The following is a 27491-nucleotide window of genomic DNA, read 5'->3' as shown; positions in this document are numbered from 1 at the left end:
GATATGAGATATATATATATATATTCTTTAAAAAATGGGTGTTGGATGCCAGGGCTGACCAGCATCCCCTGAATGATGGATGAACAGATTACTCTGACACAATTTCACAGTGAAAGAGAAGGCTAAGGAACGGCCTGGCTAAAAGAGCCAGGCAGCCTGGATTGCCTGCCTCATTAGGCCTTTATTGGAATGTTTATCTTTAGATACAACCAGTAGGGTGAGTAATCTTGGGAGGACACATGTGTTTATTGTCCTCTAGGTAAGGGCATCCAGGGGTTAAGCATAAGGATTCCAGTAAACACCTGGGGGTCTGCACATGCACAGACTTGTTTGGAAAGGTCAAGGAATAATTAGGGGGGGCCGCCTTCGACACTCTGCTAAGTCTCCCCTAGGTCGGAATTCTGATACACAGGGCAGGTGGCCTTCCACACACTTCCCTTTTCTCAGAATGTCCTCCTTACAAACTTTCCAACCAAGTCTCTTGTGCTCTCCAACAGTTGGACAGTAGGACGGAACAGAGGGTCCTTGGCAGCTCCTGCAGCTGCGTCAGAAAGCCAGGAGCTCTGAGTTTGGTTCCAGGCCAATCCTTCTGAGCTGCCCTCATGGGCTTGCCTAAGGAGCCAGGAGGAAAGGGCTGGGGGAGGAGGAGGTCTAAGTCCAGGCCCCAATTAAGAGATCAGATGGTGAAGAGTTTGGGGGCTTTTAAGGTGAGGAGGCCCAGCTGATCCTGCAGGCTTGTATAAAGCACTGTAACCCCCAGACAGCTCGAGGGCTGGCGGGCACCAGGGACAGGGCTTTCCGGAGCTATGGCCCAGCGGTGGGGCCCCCAGAGGCTTGCAGGCGGGCAGCTGCAGGCCGGCTTTGAGGACAGCACCCCAGCGAGCATCTTCACCTACACCAACAGCAACGCCACCAGAGGTGAGAGGGCAGGTGCCGTGGAGGCTGGATTCCAATGGCTGAAGCAGCCCCCTGGGAAACCAGGCCCAAGTGGCCACACAGGGGGCCATAGGCTGCCCGCCCCACCCACGAGTGTCTTCTGCACAGTGTCACCAGCCAAAAGGGTTTTCTCTCTTAGCTTATTTTTTTAGCTTCTTTTATACATATATGTTTTTATTGATTTCAGAGAGGAAGGGAGAGGGAGAGGGAGAGGGAGAGGGAGAGGGAGAGGGAGAGGGAGAGGGAGAGGGAGAGGGAGAGGGAGAGGGAGGGAGGGAGAGAGAGAGAGAGAGAGAGAGAGAGAGAGAAACATCTATGATGAGAGAGAATCATTGATCGGATGCCTCCTGCACAACTCCTACTGGGGATCGAGCCCACAACCCAGGCATGTGTCCTGACTGGGAATCGAACCGTGACCTCCTGGTTCATGGGTCAACGCTCAACCACTGAACCACGCTGGCCGGGGTCCCTTAGCTTTTATGACGACACGAATGGGGGGGGGTGTCCTTTATGAATAGAAAAAGACACCAGAATATCAAATATGAGCCCTGGCCAGTTTTGCTAAGTGGTTAGAGTGTCTGCCCATGAATGGAAGGATCTCAGGTTTTATTCCTGGTCAAAGGCATGTACCTCAGTTGCAGGCTCTATCCCTGACCCACAGGTCCTAGAATGTGTGGGAGGCAACCAATTGATGTATCTCTCTCACATCGATGTTTCCCTCTCTCTTTCTCTCTCTCTCTCTCTCTCTCACCCCCCACCTTCCACTTCCACTCAAAAATCAATGGGAAAAATATCCTCGGATAAGGATTTTAAAAAAAAGAATATCAAGTATGCATTTTCTTTCTTAAGCATTTTTATTGATTTCAGAGAAGAAGGGAGAGGGAGATAGAAACATAGAAACATCAATGATGAGAGAGAATCCTTGATTGGCTGCCTCCTGCACGCCCCTCATTGGTGATTAAGCCTGCAACCTGGGCATGTGCCCTGAGTGGGAATTGAACCATGACCACCTGGTTCATAGGTCGACATTCAACCACTGAGCCATGCCGGCGTGGCTCAAACATGCATTTGCAAACCTCATAGGCTTCCCAGACTTTTTGAGAATCCCTTTCCCATGCAAGTTCATTACTCTTTCCTCGTGGCCCTGTATTGCTAGTGAGCACTCGTTACATTCAAGTCTGAGAAAGGACCCGGTCTAACTCATGTTTGCATGTTCTGAAGCCAAAAGGAGGCAAACTCCAGGCAGGAGGCTTGAGGGCAGAGATGAGTGAGTTCTAGAACCTTTGGATCAGAAGAGACTGTATTAGTCACCTTGTCCAACTCCGTGTCCATGTCCGGGGCCTGCAGCCTTACCCGGCACATTCTGGGGGAAGAAGTTTGCTCCACTCCCAGGGCTGCCCTTCCTCTTAGAGTTGGCTCATGACGAGAGAGAAAGGCCCCAAAGAAACTGAAAACTCTGATGAGGCAGCTGAGTCCTGCCCTGGGAGTGACCCAGTCAAAAAGCTTTGCCTGTAAACCCTTCAAAGAGATGAGGACCCTACTGATCCCCAGCCCTAGACCTGTCCCCAGGTCCCTCCTCCAAACCAAAGGTTTCTTGACTGCCAGGGTAGTGATCAGCAACGGGGTTCCTGGGCCAAGCTGGTTGAGAACCGTGAAGTTCAATCTGATTGAGCCCCAGAATCGCCTTGATGGAGATGGAACAATGCTCTCCGTGGGGACCTCTGGGGCTTCATCAATGCCCCATTCCTTTCTGTAAATTTTACCCCCCAAAATTCAAGTATCTGCCAAAGGAGGGAGAAAAGTATAGTAAACCCCTGGGTCTCAATCATTTGTCTTATTTCATCTGTAACCCTCTCCACTAACCCCTCCTTCTGATTTCTGGAAGCAGATCCAAGACATCACACCATTTCCTCTATAAATCTTCAGTATGCACCTGTAAGAGAAAAGGACTCTAGGAAACATAACCATAGCCTGACTGGCATGGCTCAGTGGTGTGGCTCAGTGGTTGAGCATTGAACCACAAACCAAGAGATCATGGTTCAATTCCTGGTCAGGGCACATGCTTTGTTTGCTTGAATCAGGGTTCGAATAAGGCCCTCGCGTCCCTATTATAGATATGTCTTTATAGCCTTTTTTAATTTCGAGGTTCCCCCTCGACCTCGTTGCAATTTATTTGTCAAAGTAAATGAGTCCCTGGACTCACCCACTTCAGACTCTGCCGATGTCTTCTTATGTGTGGCTTCCCATGCCCCGCCCACCCTATTCGTCAGGATGTTTCTGTAAACTGGCTGCTCTGAAGGTCTGTTGAGAGGTCAGCTGGATTTGTCGCGTGTTTTGACAAGACTGCTCCATTGGGGGGCGGGACCCTTTTTTCCAGGGTGTTGGCAGCTGCTGAGTCCAATTCCCAGACCCATTAAACCACTGGGGATTGCAAAAATTGCATTCGGACTGTCTTCGTCTGTTTTCTGGATTACATCGATAAAGAGAAACATGCCCTCATCTACTATTGTGTTCCCTTTGCGGGGGAGAATGTATATGGGAAAGACAGGAGAAATGCTTGATTCTTCCTTTTTATCTCTCCTATTTCAAAATAATGATTTGGTTCCCAGTGAAGCCAATTGAGGATGACCTTATAGGTCGATGCTCAAGCACTGAGCCATGCTGGCCGGGCTCCCATCCGGTATTTTGTAGAATACCTTCTCGTGCTCATTTCTTCACAAAATGAGTCCCAGAGTTTTCAGGAGGCAGGAGCAAGGTTGCACTGCTAGAGGCCACTCCTTCCTGGCCTCCCACATTCAGAGTGCCCCAGTCCCTCCGGCACCGGGCATGGCCCTTGTTCCTGCCCTGTCCCTCTTATCCTTGCCCTCCTGATCTGGTCTCCATAGATTGTCTGGGAAGGACACTCAGTCTGTTTCATTTTGAAATTGCCTCCGTCCCTTGCATTTGCTTGCAAGCTGGAGTATTTCAAACACCTCACAGTTCCAGTTGCTATTCTCACACTGAACCTCTGTACTTTCCGGGGAACTCCAATATATACTAGAACATCTTGCAGTGATGGCAAACCTATGACACGCGTGTCAGAGGTGACACGCGAACTCATTTTTTTGGTTGATTTTTCTTTGTTAAATGGCATTTAAATATATAAAATAAATATCAAAAACATAAGACTTTGTTTTACTATGGTTGCAAATATCAAAAAATTTCTATATGTGACATGGCACCAGAGTTAAGTTAGGGTTTTTCAAAATGCTGACACGCCGAGCTCAAAAGGTTTGCCATCACTGGCTTAGAGTCTCATCGTGGTAGTCTCAAGGGGCCGAGTTGACTCTCAGCTGGGGAAATCTGGAGAGGCTTCCAGAAGCCAAGGACATCTGAACTGGGCTTCATGCGGGGAAGGGAAGAGGACCTGGTGCAGGGGAGAGTGTGAGTGAAGATCCAACAACAGCCCAGCCGGCGTAGCTCAGTGATTGAGCGTGGACCTATGAACCAGGAGGTCAAGGTTCGATTCCTGGTCAGGACACACGCCTGGGTTGCGGACTCAATCCCCAGTGTGGGGCGTGCAGGAAGCAGCTGATCAATGATTCTCTCCATCATTGATGTTTCTGTCTCTTTCCCTCTCCCTTCCTCTCTGAAATCAATTTAAAAAGATATTTTAAAAAAAGAAGATCCAACAACAGAAAGACATGAAGTGTGCAAGGAAGACAATGCAGAGGGTGTGAGGGTTCAGGGAGCAGAAGCCTGCCAATAGCACTACAGGGGGCTGCCCAGTGTACTGGGGTGGTGAATCAGAAGAGGGAGAGATACCCAGCAGAGATGATGAGGAGTTTCACTTTGTCAAGTTCAAAGATGCCTGTGTGGCTGTCCAGCAAGCCAGGTCCGCTGGCCTGAGAGACGGGATTGAGGGCAGGTTGTTTGCAGATGGACAAAGGTAGAGAGAAAGGCAGCAGGTAGGAGAGCGGGAGCATTGATGGGAGGCTCTGTCTGGGTGGGGAGAGGACGGGTGGGTGTAGCCATACAGGCAGATGACGCCGCTACCTACTCTGTCCCTCCTGCCTCCAGGCCCTTTTGAAGGCCCCAATTACCACATTGCCCCCAGATGGGTATACCACCTCACCAGTGCCTGGATGGTCTTCGTGGTCATTGCGTCTGTCTTCACCAATGGGCTCGTGCTGGTGGCCACTATGAGGTTCAAGAAGCTGCGCCACCCTCTAAACTGGATCCTGGTGAACTTGGCTGTCGCTGACCTGGCAGAGACCCTCATCGCCAGCACCATCAGCGTCGTGAACCAGATCTATGGCTACTTTGTGCTGGGCCACCCTCTGTGCGTTGTGGAGGGCTACACCGTCTCTCTGTGCGGTAAGCCAGCTAAGGGCCCGGGCTCAGGAGAAGACCCAGCCTGCTGTGCATAAAAGACATACTCACACGGCACACCCCACGTGTGCCTGCAATGCACATGTTTGAAGGGAGACAGACGTGCAGGAGAAAGCGGGCCTGGGTCATCATTTAGGTGGGGGGCTGGCTGGTGCAATCCAACACATCCCGAGTGCCTACTCTGAGATAGGTTCTGCCTGCTCTTTGTTTGGCTTTTGAAAATATATTTTTATTGATTTCAGGAAGGAAGGGAGAGGGAGAGAGAGATAGAAACATTGATGATGAGAGAGAATCATTAATTGGCTGCTTCCTGCACACCCCACACTGGGGATTGAGCCTGGAACCCGGGCACGTACCCTGACTGGGAATCGAACCGTGACCTCCTGGTTCATATGTCTATGCTCAACTACATTGAGACACGCCAGCCAGGCCAGGTTCTGCCTTTGGACAGCCACTTTGGGGCCATGCAGCTGGCATGTGAGGAGACAGATAGAGAGTCAGACAACCTCAGAACAATGTGGGAGGGGAGGGCTCCAGGCCCCCCGAACCGAACGCCCACCATCAGGGCTGTGTTCCCTTTCAGCTCACCTGTGTTGGATTTTTCCAGGGAAAGAAGCAATTCCCAGATCCCTTTCCCCATCCCCATCACTAATATCTCTGTGGGCCGTGGCTCTATTCAGGTCAACATTGGCTGAGAAGTACCCATGAGCTGGGCTTTGTGGTGGGTACCAGGCGTAGAGGATGTGGCACACAGGGCCCCAGTCCTAGGTGTTCCCAAGTCCAGGGAAGAGAGGCCCCTATCACAGAGAGTGACTACAGAGTGCCATCGGTCCTCTCAGAGGACCGTGTTCTGGAGGAGCTGAAACTTTTTAAAAATTGTATTGATTTATTTTTATTGATTTCAGAGAGGAAAGGAGAAGGAGAGAGAGAGAGAGAGAAACATCCATAATGAGAGATAATCATTGATTGACTGCCTCCTGCATGTCCCCCACTGAGGACTGAGGCCCCGGGAATCAAACCATGACCTCTTGGATCATAGGTTGATGCTCAACTACTGAGCCATACCAGCTGGGCGCCAGCACTTCTGAGCCAGTTTTGGTGCCATGGACGCCCCCTGGCTCTCAGGGGAAACATATGCAGCCCTTCTCAGAAGAATGTTTGCAAATGCACACGAAGTCCATAAGATTACAAAGGACTACAATGATACTGAAATACAGTTCTCAAAGTATTAAATAGTAATTAGCAACATAGTCTTCATTTAAAGTATTAAAATTATAATACTGTTATATTATCTATAATAATAAAAGCATAATATGCTAATTAGACCAGACATCCTTCCGGGCGACCTTCCAGTGAAGCCTGGGCTGCGAAGGAAGCCCAGGTCCCAGGTGCCAGAGGGAAGCCAGTGCAGGCAGCTGGGGGAAGGAAGGCCTACTCTTGTTCGAATTTTGTACATTGGGCCTCTAGTAATTAAATAAATAGTATTAAGAGTATTTTCTAGAATATTAGTGACACCATTCTTTATTAAAGTATCAAATAATTGGACCTGGCCTGACAGTCATTGAAATTTCAAAGTGGTGCCCTAGCCAGTTTGGCTCACTGGATAGAGCATCGGCCTGCGCATGGAAGGGTCCTGGCTTTGATTCCCTTCAAGGGCACGTACCTCAGTTGCAGGTTTGATCCCCGGCCTGGTCATGGTGCATGTAGGAGGCAACCAATCGATGTGTCTCTCTCATATCAATGTTTCTCTCTCTCCCCCTCCTTTCCACTCTATCTAAAAATCAATGGAAAGCCCTAGCCAGATTGGCTCAGTGGATAGAGCGTTGGCCTGCGAACTGAAAGGTCCCAGGTTTGATTCAGGTCAAGGGCACATGCCCAGGTTGTGGGCTCGATCCCCAGTGGGGGACTTGCAGGAGGCAGCTGATCAATAATTCTGTCATCATTGATGTTTCTATCTCTCTCTCCCTCTTCCTTCCTCTCTGAAATCAATAAAAATATATATTTTTAAAAATCAATGGAAAAATATCCTCAGGTGAGAATTAAAAAAAAAAAAGAAATTTCTCACAGTGGTAATGAACATAGTGATATTGGGAAATGTCTGCCACCCTCTGTAAAGTGACCGAGTCATGGGCACTGCTAATACTTTCACATTCATAACAGAAGGAAATGCCAGTGCCAGTTAGAGGTTAGTAGAAACAAAGATGTCATTTTTCCCACCCCAGTTCATGGACACCTGAATTCTGTGCACAGACCTCCGGGGTCTAAGCAGCACAGAAGACACTGTCTCCACCTGCTAAACATAGGAAGGAGGTGAGATATCAGGGAAGGGTTCCAAGCACCTGCAGAAACGTGTGCGTACTGGCAGGAGGGGCACAGCTCTTGGCTGGGATCACAGCACGTCAGTGGGCAGGCTGGTATGTACATGGTCACCGGCAGTTGCTCAATGCCATCACAGGAAAGGCTGGTGGCCAAGTACAAGAAAGAGGGAAAACAAGGTGGACCAAGAGGTCGAATCAGAGGGGGCAAGGAAAGACCCAATGCGGGAAAACAGGAGTTAGAAAAAGAAATTGACTAAGCCTGGCCAGCGTGGCTCAGTGGTTGAGCATCATCAACCTATGAACCTGGAGGTCGCGGTTCGATTCCTGGTCAGGGCACATGCCTGGATTGCTGGCTTGGTCCCCAGTGTGGGGCATGCAGGAGGCAGCCAATCAATGATTCTCTCATCATTGATGTTTCTATCTCTCTCCCTCTCTCCCTTCCTCTCTGAAATCAATAAAAAAATATATATTTTTAAAAGTAATTGCCCTGATCGGTTTGGCTCAGTGGATAGAGCGTCGGCCTGGGGACTGAAGGGTCCCGGGTTCAATTCCAGTCAAGGGCATGTACCTTGGTTGCGGGCACATCCCCAGTAGGGGGTGTGCAGGAAGCAGCTAATCAATGTTTCTCTCTCATCGATTTTTCTGACTCTCTATCCCTCTCCCTTCCTCTTTGTAAAAAATCAATAAAATATATTTTTTAAAAAGACTGCTATTTAAAAAAAAGTAATTGACCAAGAGACCCAGTGCCCCCTGGACCTGACAACACTCTTTGGAGAATGAGGTTTTGCAGGTGTTTGGGGAGCGCCTCTTCATCTGGAAAGCTGTCGGCTGCTCCGGGTGGAAGAAGTGATATAGGAGGCTCCAAGCTGCCATCTGTCTGTTCTCCCCTGCAGGGATCACGGGGCTCTGGTCCCTGGCCATCATTTCCTGGGAGAGGTGGCTGGTGGTCTGCAAGCCTTTTGGAAACGTGAGGTTTGATGCCAAGCTGGCCATTGCAGGCATCACCTTCTCCTGGGTCTGGTCTGCTGTGTGGACAGCCCCGCCCATCTTTGGTTGGAGCAGGTAAGGATGCCAGGGTGCCAGGAAGGCGCCTTGCTAGGACCAAGAGGGGAGGGTCAGACTCGTGATTCCCTTTGCGACCTCGGGGCAAATAGGTTTCCGTCTCTGGGCCTCCACGGCCCCACAAATAAAGTGAAGAGGGACCCGCCTCCCCCTGAGGCCCCTTCTAGCGCGCAGTGTCTATGAGTGTACGAATCTGGCTGCTGGAACACGGTCTCCAACCCTTTCCCGTGGCTTCCAAGCCTGGGCTGCTCATGGCAACACATGGAAAAATGCCTACAACTTCAGGCCATGGGCTGATCTGGCTGACACCAGAAAAATGATTCAGGTGTTCACAGGATCTTAGAAGGCAAGAGGGTGCTTCACCCTCTCTTTGTGAAAAGGGGATGTGATCAAGGTGATGAAAATGTTCTGAAACCAGAGAGCGGCAATGAAAGTACTAAATGCCACCGAACTGCTCACTCAGAAATGGTCAGCCCTAGCCAGTTTGGCTCAATGGATAGAGCGTCAGCCTACAGACTGAAGGGTCCCGGGTACGATTCTGGTCAAATGCACGTACCTCAATTGCAGGCTTGATCCCCAGGGCCTGTGCAGGAGGCAACCAATCGATGTGTCTCTCTCACATCAATGTTTCTCTCTCTCTCCCTTCCTCCTCCCTTCCATTCTTAAAAAAAAAAAAGGTCCATTCATGTAACGTGATTTTAATTTCATTAAAAAACAAATAACTAACAACCCTACCCGTCAGTGGCATGGCTGGGCTGCGAGTCGCAGGTTGCCCTGCCTGCATTGGGACAGGCTGCCAACTCTTCTATCCAGGTACTGGCCCCATGGCCTGAAGACTTCATGCGGCCCAGACGTGTTCAGCGGTAGCTCATACCCTGGGGTGCAGTCATACATGATTGTCCTCATGACCACGTGCTGCATCATCCCACTCAGCGTCATCGTGCTTTGCTACCTCCAAGTGTGGCTGGCCATCCGAGCTGTAAGCCCCCGTGCCCTCCTGGCTTCACCCCTGGCTGGTAGGATCATGAAGGCCAGGGATGTCTGGGCAGGGACAGAGGGTCACCTGGACAGAGGGTCCACTCCCCTGCCCCCAAACCAGACATGAATCTGGCACTTACAGCCCTGGCTCCCTTGTCCTTGTCCTTGTCCTTATAGAATAGGAAGGGATTACCCCAGTAATGGAGCAGAGCTGCATTCCTCCCGAACCAGCCAGATCCTCAAATGAAACCTGCAAATCAAGGAGTGTTGTTAAAAGGATGCCACTGGAGGGCCCTTGTCCCCTCCACTGGCCTATTGGGGCAGGCTAAGAAGTGAATTCACATATGCCGTCTCCCCTCCAGGCTCCTCTCCCCCCTCCTCCTCCCTGGGAAGCTGATCCTCCCCTCCTCCCCTGTGCAACCTGGGCTACCACTGGGGCGCCTCTGCAGGAAATCAGAGCAAGACAGCAGAGTGAGGTTGGGTCCTGGGGTGCTGGGAGCTCTGTGCTCCCCTTGTGGTCTCCTGAATACCGTAATTTGTCCCTTTATCAGTGAGCTAAGCTACCATTAGCTTGATCTGGATGTACCATCTGTTCCTGTTGGTATCCTGCTTGGCACCGGTGGTAGAAGGCCCTTTGGGGTGGCGCCTTTCCTATATGAAGCTGCCTGTGCCCACAATCCGATCCCTCATCTCACTACCTTCAGCCTGGGAAGCCCCCCCCCCTTCCTTCCCCCACCCTGTCGGCGGTCAGGGATCAGAAGCAACTTAGCTGGCTCCCAAGGTGTCCAACCATGGCTTGGGCCACATTGGGCCTGAGTTGTGGAGCTCAGGTTCCAGAATGTGTTACCTGCCCTCACAGTTTCCCCTCGTGCCCACTCAGCTGTCTGCCATCAGACCCTGCCCGTAGCAGGCAGAGGCCAGCCCCTGTGTCTTCTCCTGCCCGACCCCTCAGATCTGAGCACAGGAGGGAGCATGCTGGTAAGGGACCAGGTGAGGCTCAGAACAGCCCCCTTAGCTCCTGCCCAAACTCCCAATGGGAGCCAAGCTAAGCCAAGAGTTTGGAAGGCCCCAGCTCAGGGCCATCTCAGCTAGTTCAGCTGCGTGCTGCCTCAAAGCTTGCACAGCTCTCGCGAGGCCACCCTCTAGAGAGCTGTAGGCCAGGCGTGCACTCACTCAGATGGGAGCTGGCTGCTGGCTGGCGAGGTGCTGTAGTGGGAGGGCCAGTCTCCTTCTCCCCAGGACTCTCCATCCCTAGCCCGCCAGGAACACGGAGTCCCTTCAGATTCAGAGCCCTGAGGAACTCTCCTACTCACTGTCCCTTGGCACGACCCTCTGTCTCCCCCAGGTGGCGAAACAGCAGAAAGAATCCGAGTCCACCCAGAAGGCAGAGAAGGAGGTGACGCGCATGGTGGTGGTGATGATCCTGGCATACTGCCTCTGCTGGGGGCCCTACACTTTCTTTGCATGCTTCGCTGCTGCCCACCCTGGCTACGCCTTCCACCCTCTGGTGGCCGCACTGCCAGCCTACTTTGCCAAAAGTGCCACTATCTACAACCCCATTATCTATGTCTTTATGAACCGGCAGGTAAGTCACACCATCCACACAGCAAACCAGAAATAGACCATGGAAGAGCCCCATGATGGCTCCCACCTGGAATAGTATCTGGTCTCCGGAACAATGACCGGAGAAGGCTCAACACGTGACCCCAACCCCAGGCGGCCCTCCTTCTGGATCCTTTTATGGTCTGTCTCTGCCTGAAGGTGGGCATTTCCTGCAGGGCCTGTGCACTGCAGCGCTCTTCCCTTCTGTTGGCCTCAGGGTTAGCCTAGAGCTTGAACACTGGAGGACTGCCTGGACATGGCTACATTTCCCTCAGGTGTGCACTTCCTGTCAGTATTGGCACAACTCTTCTCTCAACCTTCATCTTTCCACCTTCAAACTCTAATTCTGACAAGGGCATAAAAGAGGCTCTTCTTGGCTGCACTGACCTGTGGCTTTATAGGTTAGTTTAGGGTGGACACACTGTGGTTCCACCCAAAGTCTCCCTAGATGGCAGCCAGCATGGACTGGCACACTGGGCCTCCACAGCAAACTGCCCATGACTCCTAGACTTCTTGATAGATACAGGTGACTTATTGAGGCTTATCATCTTCCAAGTGCAATTTACCTTATTCTTCCTTGAATCCTTCACATCCACTTCATTAGGGCACATCTATGATGTGACTTGGTGACCAGAGAGGTCGTGGGTCAGAAATACTGCCCCTCAGGGAGCTCCTATTTCACCACACCCAGCCTACTCCTTCCAAAGGGTTTTTCTCTGCTCGTCCATTTCACAGTTGCTCCATGGCTGTGCCCCCTCCTGCCTGGCCTTGAGTTCCTTAAGCATGCATTCTTTTGGTAATGTTTAAATATTCAGTAGCCCGGCCAGCATGGGCTACTGAATATTTAAACATTACCAAAGGAATGCATGCTTAAGGAACCAGGAGGTCACAGTTCGATTCCCGGTCACGATCCCCAATGTGGGGCGTGCAGGAGGCAGCCAATTGATGATTCTCATCATTGATGTTTCTCTCTATCTCTCCTCCCTTCCTCTCTGAAATCATAAAATGTTTTAAAATAAATAAATAAATATTCAGTAGAACCACAATTGATTCCCTGGGGTTCCATTCCTCGCACCTCAATACCCAGAGTACAGTTCAATCCCAGATCCCTGTTTTCTTTCTTGCGGGTCTCTTTTTAGGCCTGGTTTTTGTTAGTGGAATTTTAGGCTAGCTTGACAAGTACTGTTTTTGCTTGAGTCTTTCCATTTCCCCCCCTTCTAGACAGATGTCGCACTTCTGGACCTCTCCAGGCTTTCAAACTTTCTTTCACCTTTTCACACTGTTACACCTTCCTACTGCATTCTGAGAGAACTTTCTGGGATGGAACTCCATGAGGACATCTCTGATGAAACCCTTAGGACATAGTCTGGCACAAAATGGGTGCTCAGTAGGTAGATGTTAAGTGAATCTATTGGATGAATTCTTAGCCTCATCTGGCAGCTCTTTAGCTGAGTTGATTCTGCTGTTCAGCCCATTTCTTATGTTATCAATGTCAACAATTATGTTATTCATTTTTGAGAGTTCTAATGTTGGAGGGAGCTGGATGTAATCAAGAATAGACTTGGGCCCTAGCCGGTTTGGCTCAGTGGATAGAGTGTCGGCCTGCGGACTGAAGGGTCCCGGGTTCGATTCCGGTCAAGGGCATGTACCTTGGTTGCGGGCACATCCCCAGTGGGGGGTGTTCAGGAGGCAGCTGATCGATGTTTCTAACTCTATCCCTCTCCCTTCCTCTCTGTAAAAAATCAATAATATATATATATATATATATATATATATATATATATAAAAGAATAGGCTTGGGCTCTAGCCGGTTTTGCTCAGTGGATAGAGCATTGGCCTATGACCGAAAGGTCCTGGGTTCGATTCCCAGTCAAGGGCATATGCCTGGGTTGCAGGATAGATCCTGTAGGGGTGTTCAGGAGGCAGCTGATCAATGATCCTCTCTCATTGATGTTTCTCTCTCTCCCTCTCTGTTCTTCCCTGAGATCAATAAAATTTTATTTAAAAAAAAAATAGGCTTGGAATATATAGGAAATGCATCTGATCTGTGTTCTCAAAGCATTTTGGTTAGCACAGTGATGATATGAGATATAATCGGAGAAATACATACGGCCCAGATCTCTTTAAGGATCAAGCAGCAAAGAGCAGGTCCTCCCTGGTGCCGGAAGACTCTCTTGGCTAAAGAGACGAGGTGGTGGCTACACTGTTGTTTACCTAGTCCTCACCTGGCCTCAAAATTGATGGAATAGAACCCAGCTGCATGGCTCAGTGGTTGAGCATCATCAACCTATCAACCTATGAACCAAGAGGTCGGAGTTCAATTCCCAGTCAGGGCACATGCCCAGGCTAGGGGCTTGATCCCCAGTGTGGGGCATGCAGGAGGCAGCGGATCAATGATTCTCTCTCATCATTGATGTTCTCTCTCTCCCTCTCCCTTCTCTCTGAAGTCAATACAAATAGTTTTTTAAATTGATGGAATAGAAACAAGATGACAATCACATTCCCTTTCAATAAAAATGCCTCTTACCAGACATTCTGGAGACAGGTCATTCTATCTATGCATGGGTCCCTTAGCTGGTATCATCTCTGGTCACTGCATGAGCTCCCTGAGGTGCCGTAATGAACTACCACCGATTGGGTGGCTCTAAGTAACAGGAACATATGGTCTCCTAGTTCTGGAGGCCAGAAGTCTGAGATCAAGATGTCAGCAGGGCTAGCTTCTTCTAAGGGCTCTGGGGGGAAATCTGTTCCGAATCCCTCTTCTACCTTCTGGTGAGTACTTGCTATTCTTTGGTTTGCAGACAAGTCGCCCCAATTTCTGCCTTCACCTTCACATGGCCATCTTCCCTCTATCCCTGTATGTTTGTGTCCAAATTCCCTTCTACTTATAAGGACACCAGTCATTGCATTAGGGCCAACTCTGTTCCAGCTTGCCCTCCTGGTAATGTATATCTTTTTTAAGAATATATATTTTTATTGATTTTTAGAGAGAGAGGAAGGGAGAGGGAGAGAGATAGAAACATCAATGAGAGAGGAAGTCATCGACTGGCTGCCTCCTGCACGGCCCCTACTGGGGATCGAGCCCACAACCCGGGCATGTGGCCTGACTGGGAATCGAACCAGCAACCTCTTGGTTCCTGGGTCGGCACTCAACCACTGAGCCACACCAGCCTGGCTTAATGTATATCTTAATCACATCTGTAAAGACTATTTCCAAATAAGGTCACATTCACAGGCCCCAAGCATTAGGACTTAAACATACCTTTTGCGGGGCCACGATGTGACCCAAATAGTCACCATCAGCTGGTAAATTATATGACTTAGATGACTGGATAGTGAGAAATGGACCATCCCCACATGCGAGGACCCACCTGAGTCTTCCTCCATTCACTCTGTGGGATTGTGAATGGCAGGAGAGAAGGTTTTGAGTCATCCAGGTGACATTTAGTGAATACCTTCCTCCGAATGCCCTCAGCATCACCTTTAGCACAGCGCACTGACCCTTCCTGCTCTGCTGAATAACCCTTTCTGTCCTGCCAGTTTCGAAACTGCATCTTGCAGCTTTTTGGGAAGAGAGTGGATGATAGCTCTGAGCTCTCCAGCACCTCCAGGACGGAGGCCTCATCTGTCTCTTCGGTGTCCCCTGCATGAGTCTCTCCCAGCCCCAACAACAAAGAGATCTGCCTCCTACCAGAAAACGTCACCCCTGTCCCACTCACCAGGGCTTTGGCCACCACCGCCACCATCCCTTCTTCTCCATCCCTGTGAAGTAAATGTAGCTTCTCTTTGCCAGAAACAACCAAGTCACAGAGAGGGGCCCCTGAGCCCCCGAGTGTTCAGTCACTGGGTCGCTAGAGAGCATGAGGGGTTTATAGAGGAGCGCAGCACTGCACTTCTGGAGACTTTAATCTTTTCCAAGGTCTGCAGATGGTAAGGAAGGGTTGTGAGAAAGGGAACTGAGAGCTGGGGCTAGTGTGGACAAAATTTGAAAGCCAGATCTCAGGAGTGGCCTCCTGGGGAGGGCTGGCTGGCTGCCCTGACACCTGGAAAAGAGAGGAGCTGGCCCACGCAGGCCCATTAAGGCCCGCCTGGTAGAGGTTTGGCGTCCTTGGAATACAGTCTCCATCTGGAGGCGACCCAGGCCTGCCAGTCCGTGGCAGAAATGGCATGCCACTTCTGCCAGGCCAGGGCCCCAACGCCGATCAGCACCATCACGCTGCACATGCGCAGGCGTGAATTCAACTGTGTCAAGGGAAAGGTGCACACAGTAGAGATGAAGACCAGGAAGATGGTGGCCAGCGTGAGGAGCAGGTTCAGAAATTGGAACACAAGCTTCTGGGGACAGTTCCTGAGGTTCTCTGTCATATTTGGTTGAGTCACTTGCTGTAGAGTTTCCAGCTTGGCTATACGACTCTTAAAAGTCTCCATGACGTTCTGCAGGTGATAAAAACACAGCGGTCAGAAGGAAGGTGCGGTCATTTACCTGAGTGCCTAAGGGTTGCACAGCAAGTGGTGAGCTGAAGATTTAGGAGGGAAGACGAGAGCCTAGAGCAGTGGTCGGCAAACCGCAGCTTGCGAGCCACATGCGGCTCTTTGGCCCCTTGAGTGTGGCTCTTCCACAAAATACCACGTGCGGGCGTGCATGTACAGTGCGATTGAAACTTCGTGGCCCATGCGCTGAAGTCAGTTTTCGGCCTGGGCGAGTCTATTTTGAAGAAGTAGTTCGGAAGTGGGGGGTGTCGGTGGGTCGGGTGATGGGAGACGCGGTGCAGGTGGGCCGCGCCATACGCAGCGCGGGGGAGGCGCTCACGATTCATGCAGGAGTTGAGTGAGCCAGTCAGTCAGCTGTCTGATGTGCAGTGGTTAGTGCTAGTCGCCTCTGCAAATCGCGCGTGGGTGACAAAAGTACCTACTCAAAGCATAAAGTTACCTGTATTTTTCCAACCAGCTGCAAATCCTACAGGTATTTTTGTCATCAATTTAAGAATTGTAATTATTTTGTGTTGGTGGCTTTGTTATTATAAAATAAAACTTAGCTGCTTGGAGGGGTTTAATGCCTAACCTTGCTAAATAACTTCTCTCGCTTACTGTTTATTTCCTTCCTTAGCACTCATGACAACTGCAATTATTTGATGTGACTATTTATTTATTTAAAGTTGATCTTCCTCACTAGAATGTAAGTTCCAGAAGGATGTCATGTTATCTCCAGCCTTAGACACATAATAGGCATTCCATAAATATATTACTGTATTGAACTCATGTTGTTAATACTAAGTACTCAATCCAAAATTATTAATTAAGTTAATAACAATGTACCTACCTATATAGTTTAAGTTTAAAAAATTTGGCTCTCAAAAGAAATTTCAATCGTTGTACTGTTGATATTTAGCTCTGTTGACTAATGAGTTTGCCGGCCACTGGCCTAGAGCACCTACACGCTGAGGGCCCTGTCTGGGAGGGTCCATATCTCCCAGTAACAGCAAAGGTCTCATCTGACTTGGCACTCATCCAGCCTGGTCTGAGACTGAGAGCCTGGCCATGAGAGAGCTAAGCCAGGTCAGGTGTAAGGTCTGAGGGTGTGGAAGAGAGTGAGGCTATCTGTCACAGGAGAGGGAGATCCGCCACCCACACTTGCCGCTCCAGGGTCAAAAGCAGGGGTTCCCAGCTGGTGTTCCCTACACCCCCAGCAGCTCCTGGGTACTCATCAGCCCCCTCTGCAGGTGGTTCTGGGCTCAAGTGTGAGAACTGCAGTGCCCAAGTTCCCAGATCAGCTAAGGTGGGGGGAGAGGGGAAGTGCAGCATGAACATAAAGATTGGCCACCGCCAGCTCTAAAACAAATGTGGGAGTTGCCAATGAACCCTCAATGGGGGTACAGCTTGAATATCTGTCTCCTTCCTTGATTTGGAGGTTACCAGAACGGATTGGCTCATCCTTGGCTTCTCTCATCCCTACATCCATCTCACTGGCTTTCTCTCAAAAAGCTCCCCCGTGAGGAACTCACCCATATTTCCTTGGCTTTCTCATAGGAAACATAGGCCATTTTCTCTTCAGCGTAGGCCAGATTCTGTTTGAGACAGTAAATTTCATCCAGGTGCCGCTGCAGGTGCTCATTCACCAATTCTGCCATCAGCGTTTGTCTTGGGAGCAAAAGAGAAAATAATTCTCTCTGAGTACCCGGCCCAGAGCTTGTGCTGGCAGCGAGTGGTCCTACATCAAGGCTAGACTTGGGTGCTCGCTTCGGCAGCACATATACTAAAATTGGGACAATACAGAGAAGGTTAGCATGGCCCCTGCACAAGGATGACACGCAAATTCATGCAGCGTTCCATATTAAAAATATAAATAAAAGACTAGACGTGGGTTCAGGACCTGCCTTCCTCCTCTGGCCCTCAGCTCCAGTCAAAGCCAGCCTACTCTTCCAGGTCTGCGCCTCAGCCACGCCCACACTGACAGTCATGTACCTCCTATATACCATTCCCCTTTTGTAACAGCTTTACCAAAATAGAGATAGACTAGAAGTTGTAGAAATCAAGATCTAAATTACCCCCGTATGCTATTAAATTCCATATGTATTCCCGGCACCAGTGTTTGGCATGCAGTAGTTATTCCGTTAAAATCTGTGGATTATAGAGATGGAGCAGCCACAAAAGACCACATAGTGTGTGCTTCTATTTCTATGAAATGTCCAGAATAGACCAATCCAGAAAAAATGAAAACAGAATAGTGGTTGCCGGGGCTGGAGAAGGGGAAGGTGGGAAGTGACTACTAATGGGGGTGGGGTTTCTCTTTGGGGTGATGACAATGTTATGGTCTGTAATGAGATAGTGGTGATGGTTGCACAACTCTGTGAACATACTAAAGACTACTGAATTGTATGCTTTAAATGGATGAATTTTATGGTATGTGAATTATATCTCAATAAAACAATTATTAAAGCAAATAACAAATATAGGATTGTGGTCATGGTTGCACAATTCAGTAAATTTACTAAACATCATAAAAATGTACAGTTAAAACTGCATTTTATGGCATGTAAACTATATCTCAGTGGATCATTAAAAAATATAAACAAGCCAGGCAGATGTGACTCAGTGGTTGAACACTGACCTATGAACCAGAAGATCATGGTTCAATTCCCGGTCAGGGCACATGCCTGGGTTGTAAGCTCAATCCCCAGTGTGGGACGTTCAGGAGGCAGCTGATCAATGATTCTCTCTCATTGTTGATGTTTCTATCTCTCTCTCCCTCTCCCTTCCTCTTTGAAATCAATAAAAATATTTAAATATATATATATATATATATATATATATATATATATATATATAAGATTTGAAGCAAAAATGCTAAATGTGAAGATTTCAGAACGCTCAGGGGTAGGTATACAGGGTCGATCATGTTATTCTCAACATTTCGCCTGGGTTTGGAATGTTTCATAATTTAAAAAATCTTTGAGGTTCCTCATTTGGGCAACAGGAAGGACAGGTGGCTTCTAGAACTTTCTTTTAGGGAAGAGCCAAGGAAGGCTTGACCCAAGCCAGGGGCAGTGACACTGGAGAAGAGGAAAGGTACCACAGAATGCTGGAGTCAATGGCAATGAAGGACCAGGCTGATGGCCCTGATTCTGACGTGCAGAAGGACATAACCAATGGTGCTGTCGTAGGGACAGGGAATGTGAAGCAAGGAGGTAATTTGGTCCTATTTTGAGAACTTCACTGACACCTACATGTAGACGTCCCCCAGGGAGCTAATAAGCTGAACACTCATTTGTTGAAAGTCAATTCATCAAGAGCTGATTCATCGCAGTGTTTCAAGGAACATTCCATTAGTCTCTGCCCTGCTTCCTGTTGGGAAGAGAGTGGGCTGACAACATGGCTGAGGCTACTGCCCACAGAGAGGGGGAGAGGCAGGGTGTCCACCCTCGAAGTAGAAACCCCATGATTATCTTTCCATTACCATGAAAGATCCAGCCACAAGAACATTTCAGATATTAACTATATTCAAGTATACTTTCATGAATATATTCTCCATGAATATGAATGAAGCCAATGAATAGATTCTTCATTAATGTATTTCTAAGAATGTATTAATATATTCTTGAATGTATTCTTGAATAATTTAGTGAATAAGAAGATGTTTATTCATAAGGATATTCTCTCAGTCTCTCCTTCCCTGGCCCCCAGCCTCCTTACCCTCTGGCAGCAGTGCCTCCTCTCACTGTCCCTCTTTTAGTCAAGGACCCCTCTCCATCCAGCTCCTACGGTCACAGAGGCAAATGGAGCACTCTGAAAAAATGCTCTTATGAAGACAGAATGATGACAGGTCAACCAAAATGCCCCCTAAACCTTCCAAAGCTGATAAGGTCACCCTCTCCAATACAAATGATCCTAAACAGTATTGTTGCTATGAAAGATTATACTCTTTTTAAAAATATATATATTTGTATTGATTTCAGAGAGGAAGGCAGAGGGAGAGAGAGATAGAAACATCAATGATGAGACAGAATCACGGATCAGCTGCCTCCTGCACGTCCCCTATGGGGGATGGAGCCCACAACCCGGACATGTGCCCTTAACCAGAATGGAACCCGGGACACTTCAGTCCTCAGGCTGATACTCTATCCACTGAGCCAAACCAGCTAGGACCAAAATATTACTAGTATACTTCTGACTATACCTAAGGATTGGCTTTTGGGCAAATTGAGTTAGCACCCAGTGGCCTGCAGCCTGGATGAGAAATCTAAGATAGAGAAACAGATGGGGGGGGCGGGGCTCAAGCAGTAGGGCTATGGCTGGGGAATACGGCAGAGTGGAGGAGCTCCTCCTGAGCATATGTGGACCCTAATTGCAATCACGCACATCCTATGAGAGAGAGACAGAGGGCGCTTGTACACACAAGTGAAGGAGGCCGTGTGAAGACAGAACAGAGAGAGATGTGAAGGATGCTGGCCTCGAAGACTGAAGTGATGTGGCCACAAGCAAAGGAGCCCAGCAGCCACCCAAAGTTGGAAGAGGCCAGGAATGGATTCTCACCTACAGCCTCCAGAGGGAGCGTGGCCCTGCTGACACCCTGACTTCAGCCAAGTAAAGCTGATTCCAGACTCCTGACCTCCATAACTGGGACAGAATACATTTCTGTTGTTTGAGGCCACCAAGTTTGGAGTAATGGGTTATGACAGTTGTAGGAAACTCCTCCAGGGTGAGGACACTGCTCAACATCCTCCGATGCATAGCACAGCACCCACAGCACAGAATCAGCTGGTCCAAAATGTCAATAGTATTGCCTGGCCAGTGTTGCTCAGTGGTTAGGCATCGACCTGTGAACCAGGAGGTCACGGTTTGATTTCCCTGTCAGGGCATATGCCTGGGTGGCAGGTTCGATCCCCAGTGTGAGGTATGCAGGAGGCAACCGGTCGATGCTACTCTCTCATCATTGATGTTTCTAGCTCTCCCTCTCTCTGAAATCAGTAAAAATATATTTTAAAAAGAAAAAGAAAAGAAAATCAACCCACCTCACAGTGGGGAGATGGCATTCCCTAGAAGGCAGTCATTTTTCAGAATAAATGTCCTGGACGTGACATTGTGCCCGAGCTCAGCCATGAGCACAAGTGAGGGGATCCAGTCCTGCCTCCACACCATGCCAGCAGACAGGATGGCAAAGCGCCTCCCTAACTGATGGGCATCTGCTGGGCTCACCGCCACTTTGGCTATCTCCTGCCATTCCAGCTAGAACCGCAGCTGCAGGACCGCCCAGTGGGGCCTAGAGCTGGAGTCTCATTGGTCAGCAGAGGGCCAAGCTGGTGTGCAACTGTGGACAGGGGATGAGGCCTCTTCACCGCGGGGGCCCGGGCACCAAAGGAACCACTGAGCTGCTCCACCCCCCTCCTCGGCTCCCTTTCAGCCTCCTGCAGACAGTCCTGGGGGCTGTCCCCAGAGCCAAGGTGGCTGAAGGGGCTCCACCTCACCTGCATTTCTCCTCCTGAAGGCACTCCAGCGACAGCTGCAGGTCTGTGAGATACATCTCCTTCAGGCCCTGAAAGGACACCTGGAGGCCAAGGTGGGCTTTCTGGGCTTCTTTGAGCTCTTCCTTCACCTTCTGCAATAGCAAGTTTGCCTGCGACTCTGATGACGTCGCCTGCAGTGAGGCCCGCAATTGACGCTCCAGTGGGAAGGGCCTGTCAGACAGGTTGGTGGCTAAACCGTCTTTCCCACCTGGCTTGGGAGCCTCTAAAAACGGGGCCTTCTCCCAGGGCTGCCAGCCATTGTCCGAGCTGCTCTCCTCCTTTGCCACTGAGTCCTCGGGCTCGCAGCCCTTCTCCAGCTCTTGCAGCTGCTGGCGACACTGATGGAGCCTTCGCTCTATCTGGGCGATGGTGGCAGAGGCCCGCTGGTTCACCTTCTCGAAGGCCTGGCGGATGTGCAGGGCCTGGCTCTGGTCGGCTTTGGACACCAGCTTGAGGTAGCTCACAGTGTTCTGGTCCCGGCTGGCCTTCTCCACCTTCAGCTGCTCTAAGAGGTAGAGGGTGCGGTGCTTGATGCTCTTCTGCAAGTTCCGGGCCATCTCACCATGCAGCTGGCTGGAGTGGTCGCTGAAGCCCTCCTTGCTGGGTGACAGTGATCTGCACGAGCGAATGTCGGAGGGAAGGGTTGGGCTCTTGATGTATTCCCCCTGCACTGTGAAACAAATAAAAAAATCAGGTACTCCGTAAGCTGCCAAATAGTAGGAGAATTGAACACACGATTGCCTCACTCTATAAAAATACTTACACGTATGCAGAGATACTTATGTGTGTTAAGATTTATGCATTTGAAATGGGCCCAGCACAGACCGGAGAAGTTAATTTCATCTTCCAGACCCCTCTCCCCTCCTTTACAGCACCCGACTTCTTGCTTTATGGGTGTACCTCACAACGACCCCAGATGGCTAGAGTACCCCCTCCACACACACCCCTTCTGTTCTTGGGCTTCCTCTCTTCCAAGAATTATCAACTGTGCATCTCATTTTATTAAAAACTGTTCTTGTAAAGTAGGGAGTAAACTCATTCCCATTAAGCCATATTTCTTGCTGTATTGCTACTGTGGACTGAAGGGTCTCGGGTTCAAGTCCAGTCAAGTGCACATAGCTTGGTTGCAGGCTCGGTCCCCAGCCCTAGTCAGGGCGAGTGCAAGAGGCAACCAATTGATGTTTCTTTCTCTGTCTCTCCCCCTCCCTTCCATTCTCTCTAAAAAAAAAAATCAATGGAAAAAAATATCCTCAGGTGAGGATTAACAACAAAAAGAATAGTCAGAGAGCTTTGCAACTTAGCAGGTTTGTTCCTTTATCCAGTCTTTCATTCAACACATACTTCCTAATTGTCTACTGTGTGTTACAGAAGCCAGATACAATTCTTGTTCTCATAGAGCAAGCATGTCAAACTCGCGGCCCACGGGCCGCATGCAGCCCACAACGAATATTTATGTGGCCCAGCCAATGTAACGGTATGTAAGAAAAATTTTAATAAAAATTTCATAACTTAATTTTTACAATATCCTTTTACATAATTATTAATAACGAACTACAACGTTCACTAATGACTGATTACTATAATCGTGTTGCATCATTTCCCTCATGCACCTTACCTACAGGTGCACCATTTCTCTCCACTAATACTAACAGTGAATATTTTAGCAGCCGATGGCCACATCATTAGTCTTGGACTGACTTGTCTGGTGTGCACAACAGGAAATAATTTCGCTTTCGGAGAACAAGAAAAATAGGTTTATTTATGTGACGCTTATTAATTTGTGCAGTTATTCAGTGTCTGGTAAGTTAACATTCAAGAAAAAATATTAATTTTTCTATTTTTATTTTTTTTAAATACATTTTATTGATTTTTTACAGAGTGGAAGGGAGAGGGAGAGAGAGTCAGAAACATCGATTAGAGAGAAACATCGATCAGCTGCCTCCTGCACACCTCCCACTGGAGATGTGCCTGCAACCCAGGTACATGCCCTTGACTGGAATCGAACCCGGGACCCTTCAATCCACAAGCCGAAGCTCTATCCACTGAGCCAAACCAGTCAGGGCAAATATTATTTTTTATTAAAATGTTCTATTACTTTATTTGAATGATGACTCATTTATTTCAGCCCTTTGTATTCAGCGTGTCTCTATCGAAATAAACCTGCGTCTATGAAAATTGAAGCTTTTGGGGGTTTTTTGTGGTCCACCTAAACTTAAACCTTGCTTATTTGTCCCATGTTAGCCTTTGAGTTTGACATGCTTGTCATAGAGCTCATAGTTCAGGATGGAAAATTATATTGTGACACAAATGAATTAGTCACATGGCGAGGAAAGAGAGAAAGAGCCTACCACTCTGGGGCCTCTCAAAAGTTTGCTTGAGAGAGGCATGGGGGACATCTGTAATACTGTCAACAGTCAAAATATATATACTTTTAAAAATTCGCTGAGCCCGGCTTTAAACTATATTTGTATATACCATTGGTAAAAGGAAATAGGAAACAGGGAAAATTAAAGTTTGCTAATGACTTGTTCTTTTGGGGAATTTTATAGACATCACATCAAACTCAAAATTGAGAGAAAAATGTTGGCGAAAAAAATTAAAGGTGCTCTGGCCTGTGTGCTCAGTGGTAGAGCATCAGCCCATGCAGAGAAGGGTCTGTCTCAATTCCTGGTCAAGGGCACGTACCTTACAAGTTTGTTCCTAGGCCCCTAGTCAGGACACATGCCGGATGTCTCTCTCTCCTTCCTCCCTTCCACTCTTTCTTTAAAAAAAAAAATAATTTAAAGGTAACCAAAAGAAAAGAACAAAAACAAAAAACAAAAACAATTTAAAGGTAACCACTCAGGAAAAGCCAGGTATGTAACATCCAAATAACCAAAGGGAGACATACAATGGAACCTGATTACTCCAAAAAAAAAAAAATGAAGGAAAGGAGGAAGAAAAAGAAAGATCTTTTGTTAAACTGAAAATATAAAATAGGATGTCAGTAAGATGTGATTATCAATGACTATATACCAGTGATGTCGAACCTATGACACGCGTGTCAAAGGTGATACGCGAACTCATTTTTTTGGTTGATTTTTCTTTGTTAAATGGCATTTAAATATATAAAATAAATATCAAAAATATAAGTCTTTGTTTTACTATGGTTGAAAATATCAAAAAATTTCTAGAGGTGACACGGCACCAGAGAAGTTAGGGTTTTTCAAAATGCTGACACGCCGAGCTCAAAAGGTTCGCCATCACTGCTATATACCATGTACTTGAGGAGGAGACTCAAAACCATAAATACGTTAGCCCTCTACATATTGACCTATAAATTTAACAAAATCCCAATTAAAAACGCAATGGGCCCAGCCAGCGTGGCTCAGTGGTTGAGTATCAACCTATGAACCAGGAGATCACGGTTTGATTCCCAGTCAGGGCACATGCCCGGGTTGTGGGTTTGATCCCCAGTGTGGGGTGTGCAGAAGGCAGCCGATCAATGATTCTCCCTCACCGTTGATGTTTCTATCTCTCTCTCCTTCTCCCTTCCTCTCTAAAATCAATAAAAATATATTTTTAAAAAACAATGGGAATTTCTTATGGATCTTAAAAATAGTTGATTTCAAAATTTATTTGGAAGAAAAAGTGCAAAAAAAAGCTAAGAAATTTTTGCAAAAGAATAATAAATATGGTCTTGAGACAATTGGCTTTTTGAAAAAAATTAGAGTGTTTCCTGATAATCATATCTATAATAATAAAAGCGTAATATGCTAATTAGACTGGATGTCCTTCCTTCTGGACAAAGCCGGGGCAGGTGGGGGCCAAGGCAGAGGTGGCCACTGCGGTGGTGGTGCCGCCGGCAGTGGCGGCAGCGGCAAGGCCCAACACCCTTGCACGAATTTCGTGTATCGGGCCTCTAGTGTAAAGTTGGGACAGAATAAAGAATTAAGCATAAAAATGAAACTGTAAAAGTGTTAGGAGGACATGGTAGGAATATTTTTATAATCTTTGTGTAGAAAAGATCTTTGTAAATGACTCAAATCAAAATGCCACGAAGCAAAAGATTTACATATTTTACTGCATAAAAGTGTTTTAAAACATTCTTATGAGGAGAAAAAAAAAAGCATAAAGTTAGATTTTGGTTCAAACACTTGCTTCTTCTTAAAAATAAAGTATCTCAACATTTTTTAAAAAAAGCAACAGATTGAAGGGGAAAAAAGATTTGCTATATCTCTAATAGATTTGCTATATCTCTAATAGATATAGCAAAGAAGTCTTACAAATTAGGAAGCTAAAGAGAAAGAATCCAATGTAAAAACAATAAGGGATAGCAATAGACAATTTGGAAACGATAGATCACGGACGGTAATACACACACAAACAGCAATAATCTAACTGCAAGGATCTTGGGCAAACGTTAACCAAAGCATTTGCTAAGTATGATTTTCTCATCCATCAGAATGTCACACATTAAAAAGGCTAACAATAGCCTGTGTGGATGATGTGAGGAAATGAGCACTCGTGTTTTTTTTTGTTGTTTTTTTTTAATATATTTTATTGATTTTTTACAGAGAGGAAAGGAGAGAGAAAGAGAGTTAGAAACATCGATGAGAGAGAAACATCGACCAGCTGCCTCCTGCACATCTCCTACTGGGGATGTGCCTGCAACCCAGGTACATGCCCTTGACTGGAATCGAACCCGGGACCCCTCAGTCCGCAGGCCGACGCTCTATCCACTGAGCCTAACCGGTTTTGGCAGCACTCGTGTTTTTTTGTAAGTAGGATCACACATAGGAGCAGGGTTTTTCTCGAGCAGTCAGAGGTATCGATGAAAAATGGCAATGCCCTTTAACCGAACAAGAACGTAATCGGCTTGCGATCTAGCCGCGTTCCGGGACAATGGCGCTCTCCGGAGCTCGGCAGTTTTCAAGATGCTTTCCAGTGGTTCAACGTTGGGTATAATGTTGTGGACATGGTGCGGCTGGGAGCAAGGCTGGGTCTTGGTAGCCCGTCTCAAAATCTGAGAGACATGAGGTCTCCGAGACACAGTGTGACCTTCATACAGATGGGGACCTTCATACAGAAAGTCAACGGGAGCCCCCTCAAGTCAGGCTCCCTGGGAAAGTTGCTGGCCAGCGTTAGGCTAATGCCACCTAAACTCTCACACGGGTCGTACCATACCGAAGATTCTGGAAAGAAAGGTCAGCACAGAGACACCTGCTGCCTCGGAACCCTCAGCCTACCTCCTGTGCTGAGAAGTCGACCTAGGAACCGGACTGCTATTGGGTGCAAGGAGGGTGTACCCCAAAATTGTAAAATGACGGCGTACTCTTTTAATAGTGTGATAAAATGTGGAAAACAAACTTCAGCATTGTAACTGTTTTTAAAGTGTGTGAATCGAGAACTACTTTACTATTTCCGCCATCTTGTCGCCTACCAAACAAAGTATGCAGTTCCAGACCTTCATAACTCAAAAGTAGATCCTGGACCCCTGTACAACCGTAAAAGTAGACCCTGAATTCGCGTACAGAGGCAGTCCTCTTTGAATTAATAACACGAGGGAAGCTATAAAGAAATTAACTGATTTTGGAAAATATCATATATGCAAATGAAATATATATGCGAATGAAAAATGTCCAAAATCCACTTAATTGGGGCGCGCGGAGGGATCCACGCGCGCGCGGAAGGTTCTTCCCAGAGGGAGCCGGTACAGAGGCCTATAAAAGCCTGAAGCGTCCACTCGACGCCATTTTCTCCTCAGACTCTGTCTGGGTAGCAACCATGGCTGAGGCAGAGCCGAACGTTGCCGTGCCGGAGGAAGACAAACCTGACGCGGATACTGTTCAGGTGCTTCGGGACCTGGCCAATCGCCTGCGCATCCATTCCATCAGGACCACGTGTGCCTTGAGCATCGGGTAAGGCGCCTTTTTCGAAGCCAAAGTGGCTCCGGCTCCGGGCTGCAGGCCTAACGGTCATGAGGTGAACCATTAGGCCCGATTTGGGCCTACTGGGGTTTGGCTTCCGTTTCAGGCGCCAACTAAGCGTGGCTGTGGCCTCACTGGTTCACTTAGTGCCCAGCCACATGTCGGGCATTAGCCGCTCACCCCGGGAACCCCCGCGGGGCTGGAGGGGGGAGGGGAGGGAAGCAGTGTGGCGGGGGGGGGGGGGGGGGGGCCTTCCCGGGGATTGGATCGGGTTAACGAGGATTGGAGCTGGAACGGGAAGGCCTGGGGTTTTC

The 27491-nt window shown here is 48.2% G+C and overlaps 2 protein-coding genes and 1 non-coding gene across 3 annotated transcripts; 2 read left to right on the top strand and 1 right to left on the bottom strand.

Moving 5' to 3' along the window:
* The first annotated feature begins 789 nt into the window (after positions 1-789).
* On the top strand, positions 790-15229 carry LOC132223917 (long-wave-sensitive opsin 1). The gene is made up of 6 exons (XM_059678942.1): positions 790-918; positions 4996-5292; positions 8519-8687; positions 9501-9666; positions 11011-11250; positions 14808-15229. The coding sequence occupies exons 1-6, from the start codon at positions 807-809 to the stop codon at positions 14916-14918; spliced, it is 1095 nt and encodes a 364-aa protein (XP_059534925.1). The 5' UTR covers positions 790-806; the 3' UTR covers positions 14919-15229.
* Positions 15230-15323: 94 nt separating this feature from the next.
* Positions 15324-26678, bottom strand: TEX28 (testis expressed 28). The gene is made up of 5 exons (XM_059679871.1): positions 26667-26678; positions 26430-26442; positions 21230-21938; positions 17270-17405; positions 15324-15701 (listed from the first exon to the last, which is right to left on the bottom strand). Exons 1-5 carry the CDS (start codon positions 26676-26678, stop codon positions 15345-15347), a joined length of 1227 nt encoding a protein of 408 aa, XP_059535854.1. The 3' UTR covers positions 15324-15344.
* On the top strand, positions 17497-17603 carry LOC132225330 (U6 spliceosomal RNA). The gene has a single exon (XR_009450855.1). It is a non-coding gene; the product is annotated as a U6 spliceosomal RNA (small nuclear RNA).
* Positions 26679-27491: the final 813 nt, after the last annotated feature.

This window comes from Myotis daubentonii, chromosome X, assembly GCF_963259705.1.
Source record: "Myotis daubentonii chromosome X, mMyoDau2.1, whole genome shotgun sequence".
NCBI lineage: Eukaryota > Metazoa > Chordata > Mammalia > Chiroptera > Vespertilionidae > Myotis > Myotis daubentonii.
The sequence above is the reverse complement of the archived record's forward strand: the minus strand, read 5'-3'. Positions and strand labels throughout refer to the sequence as shown.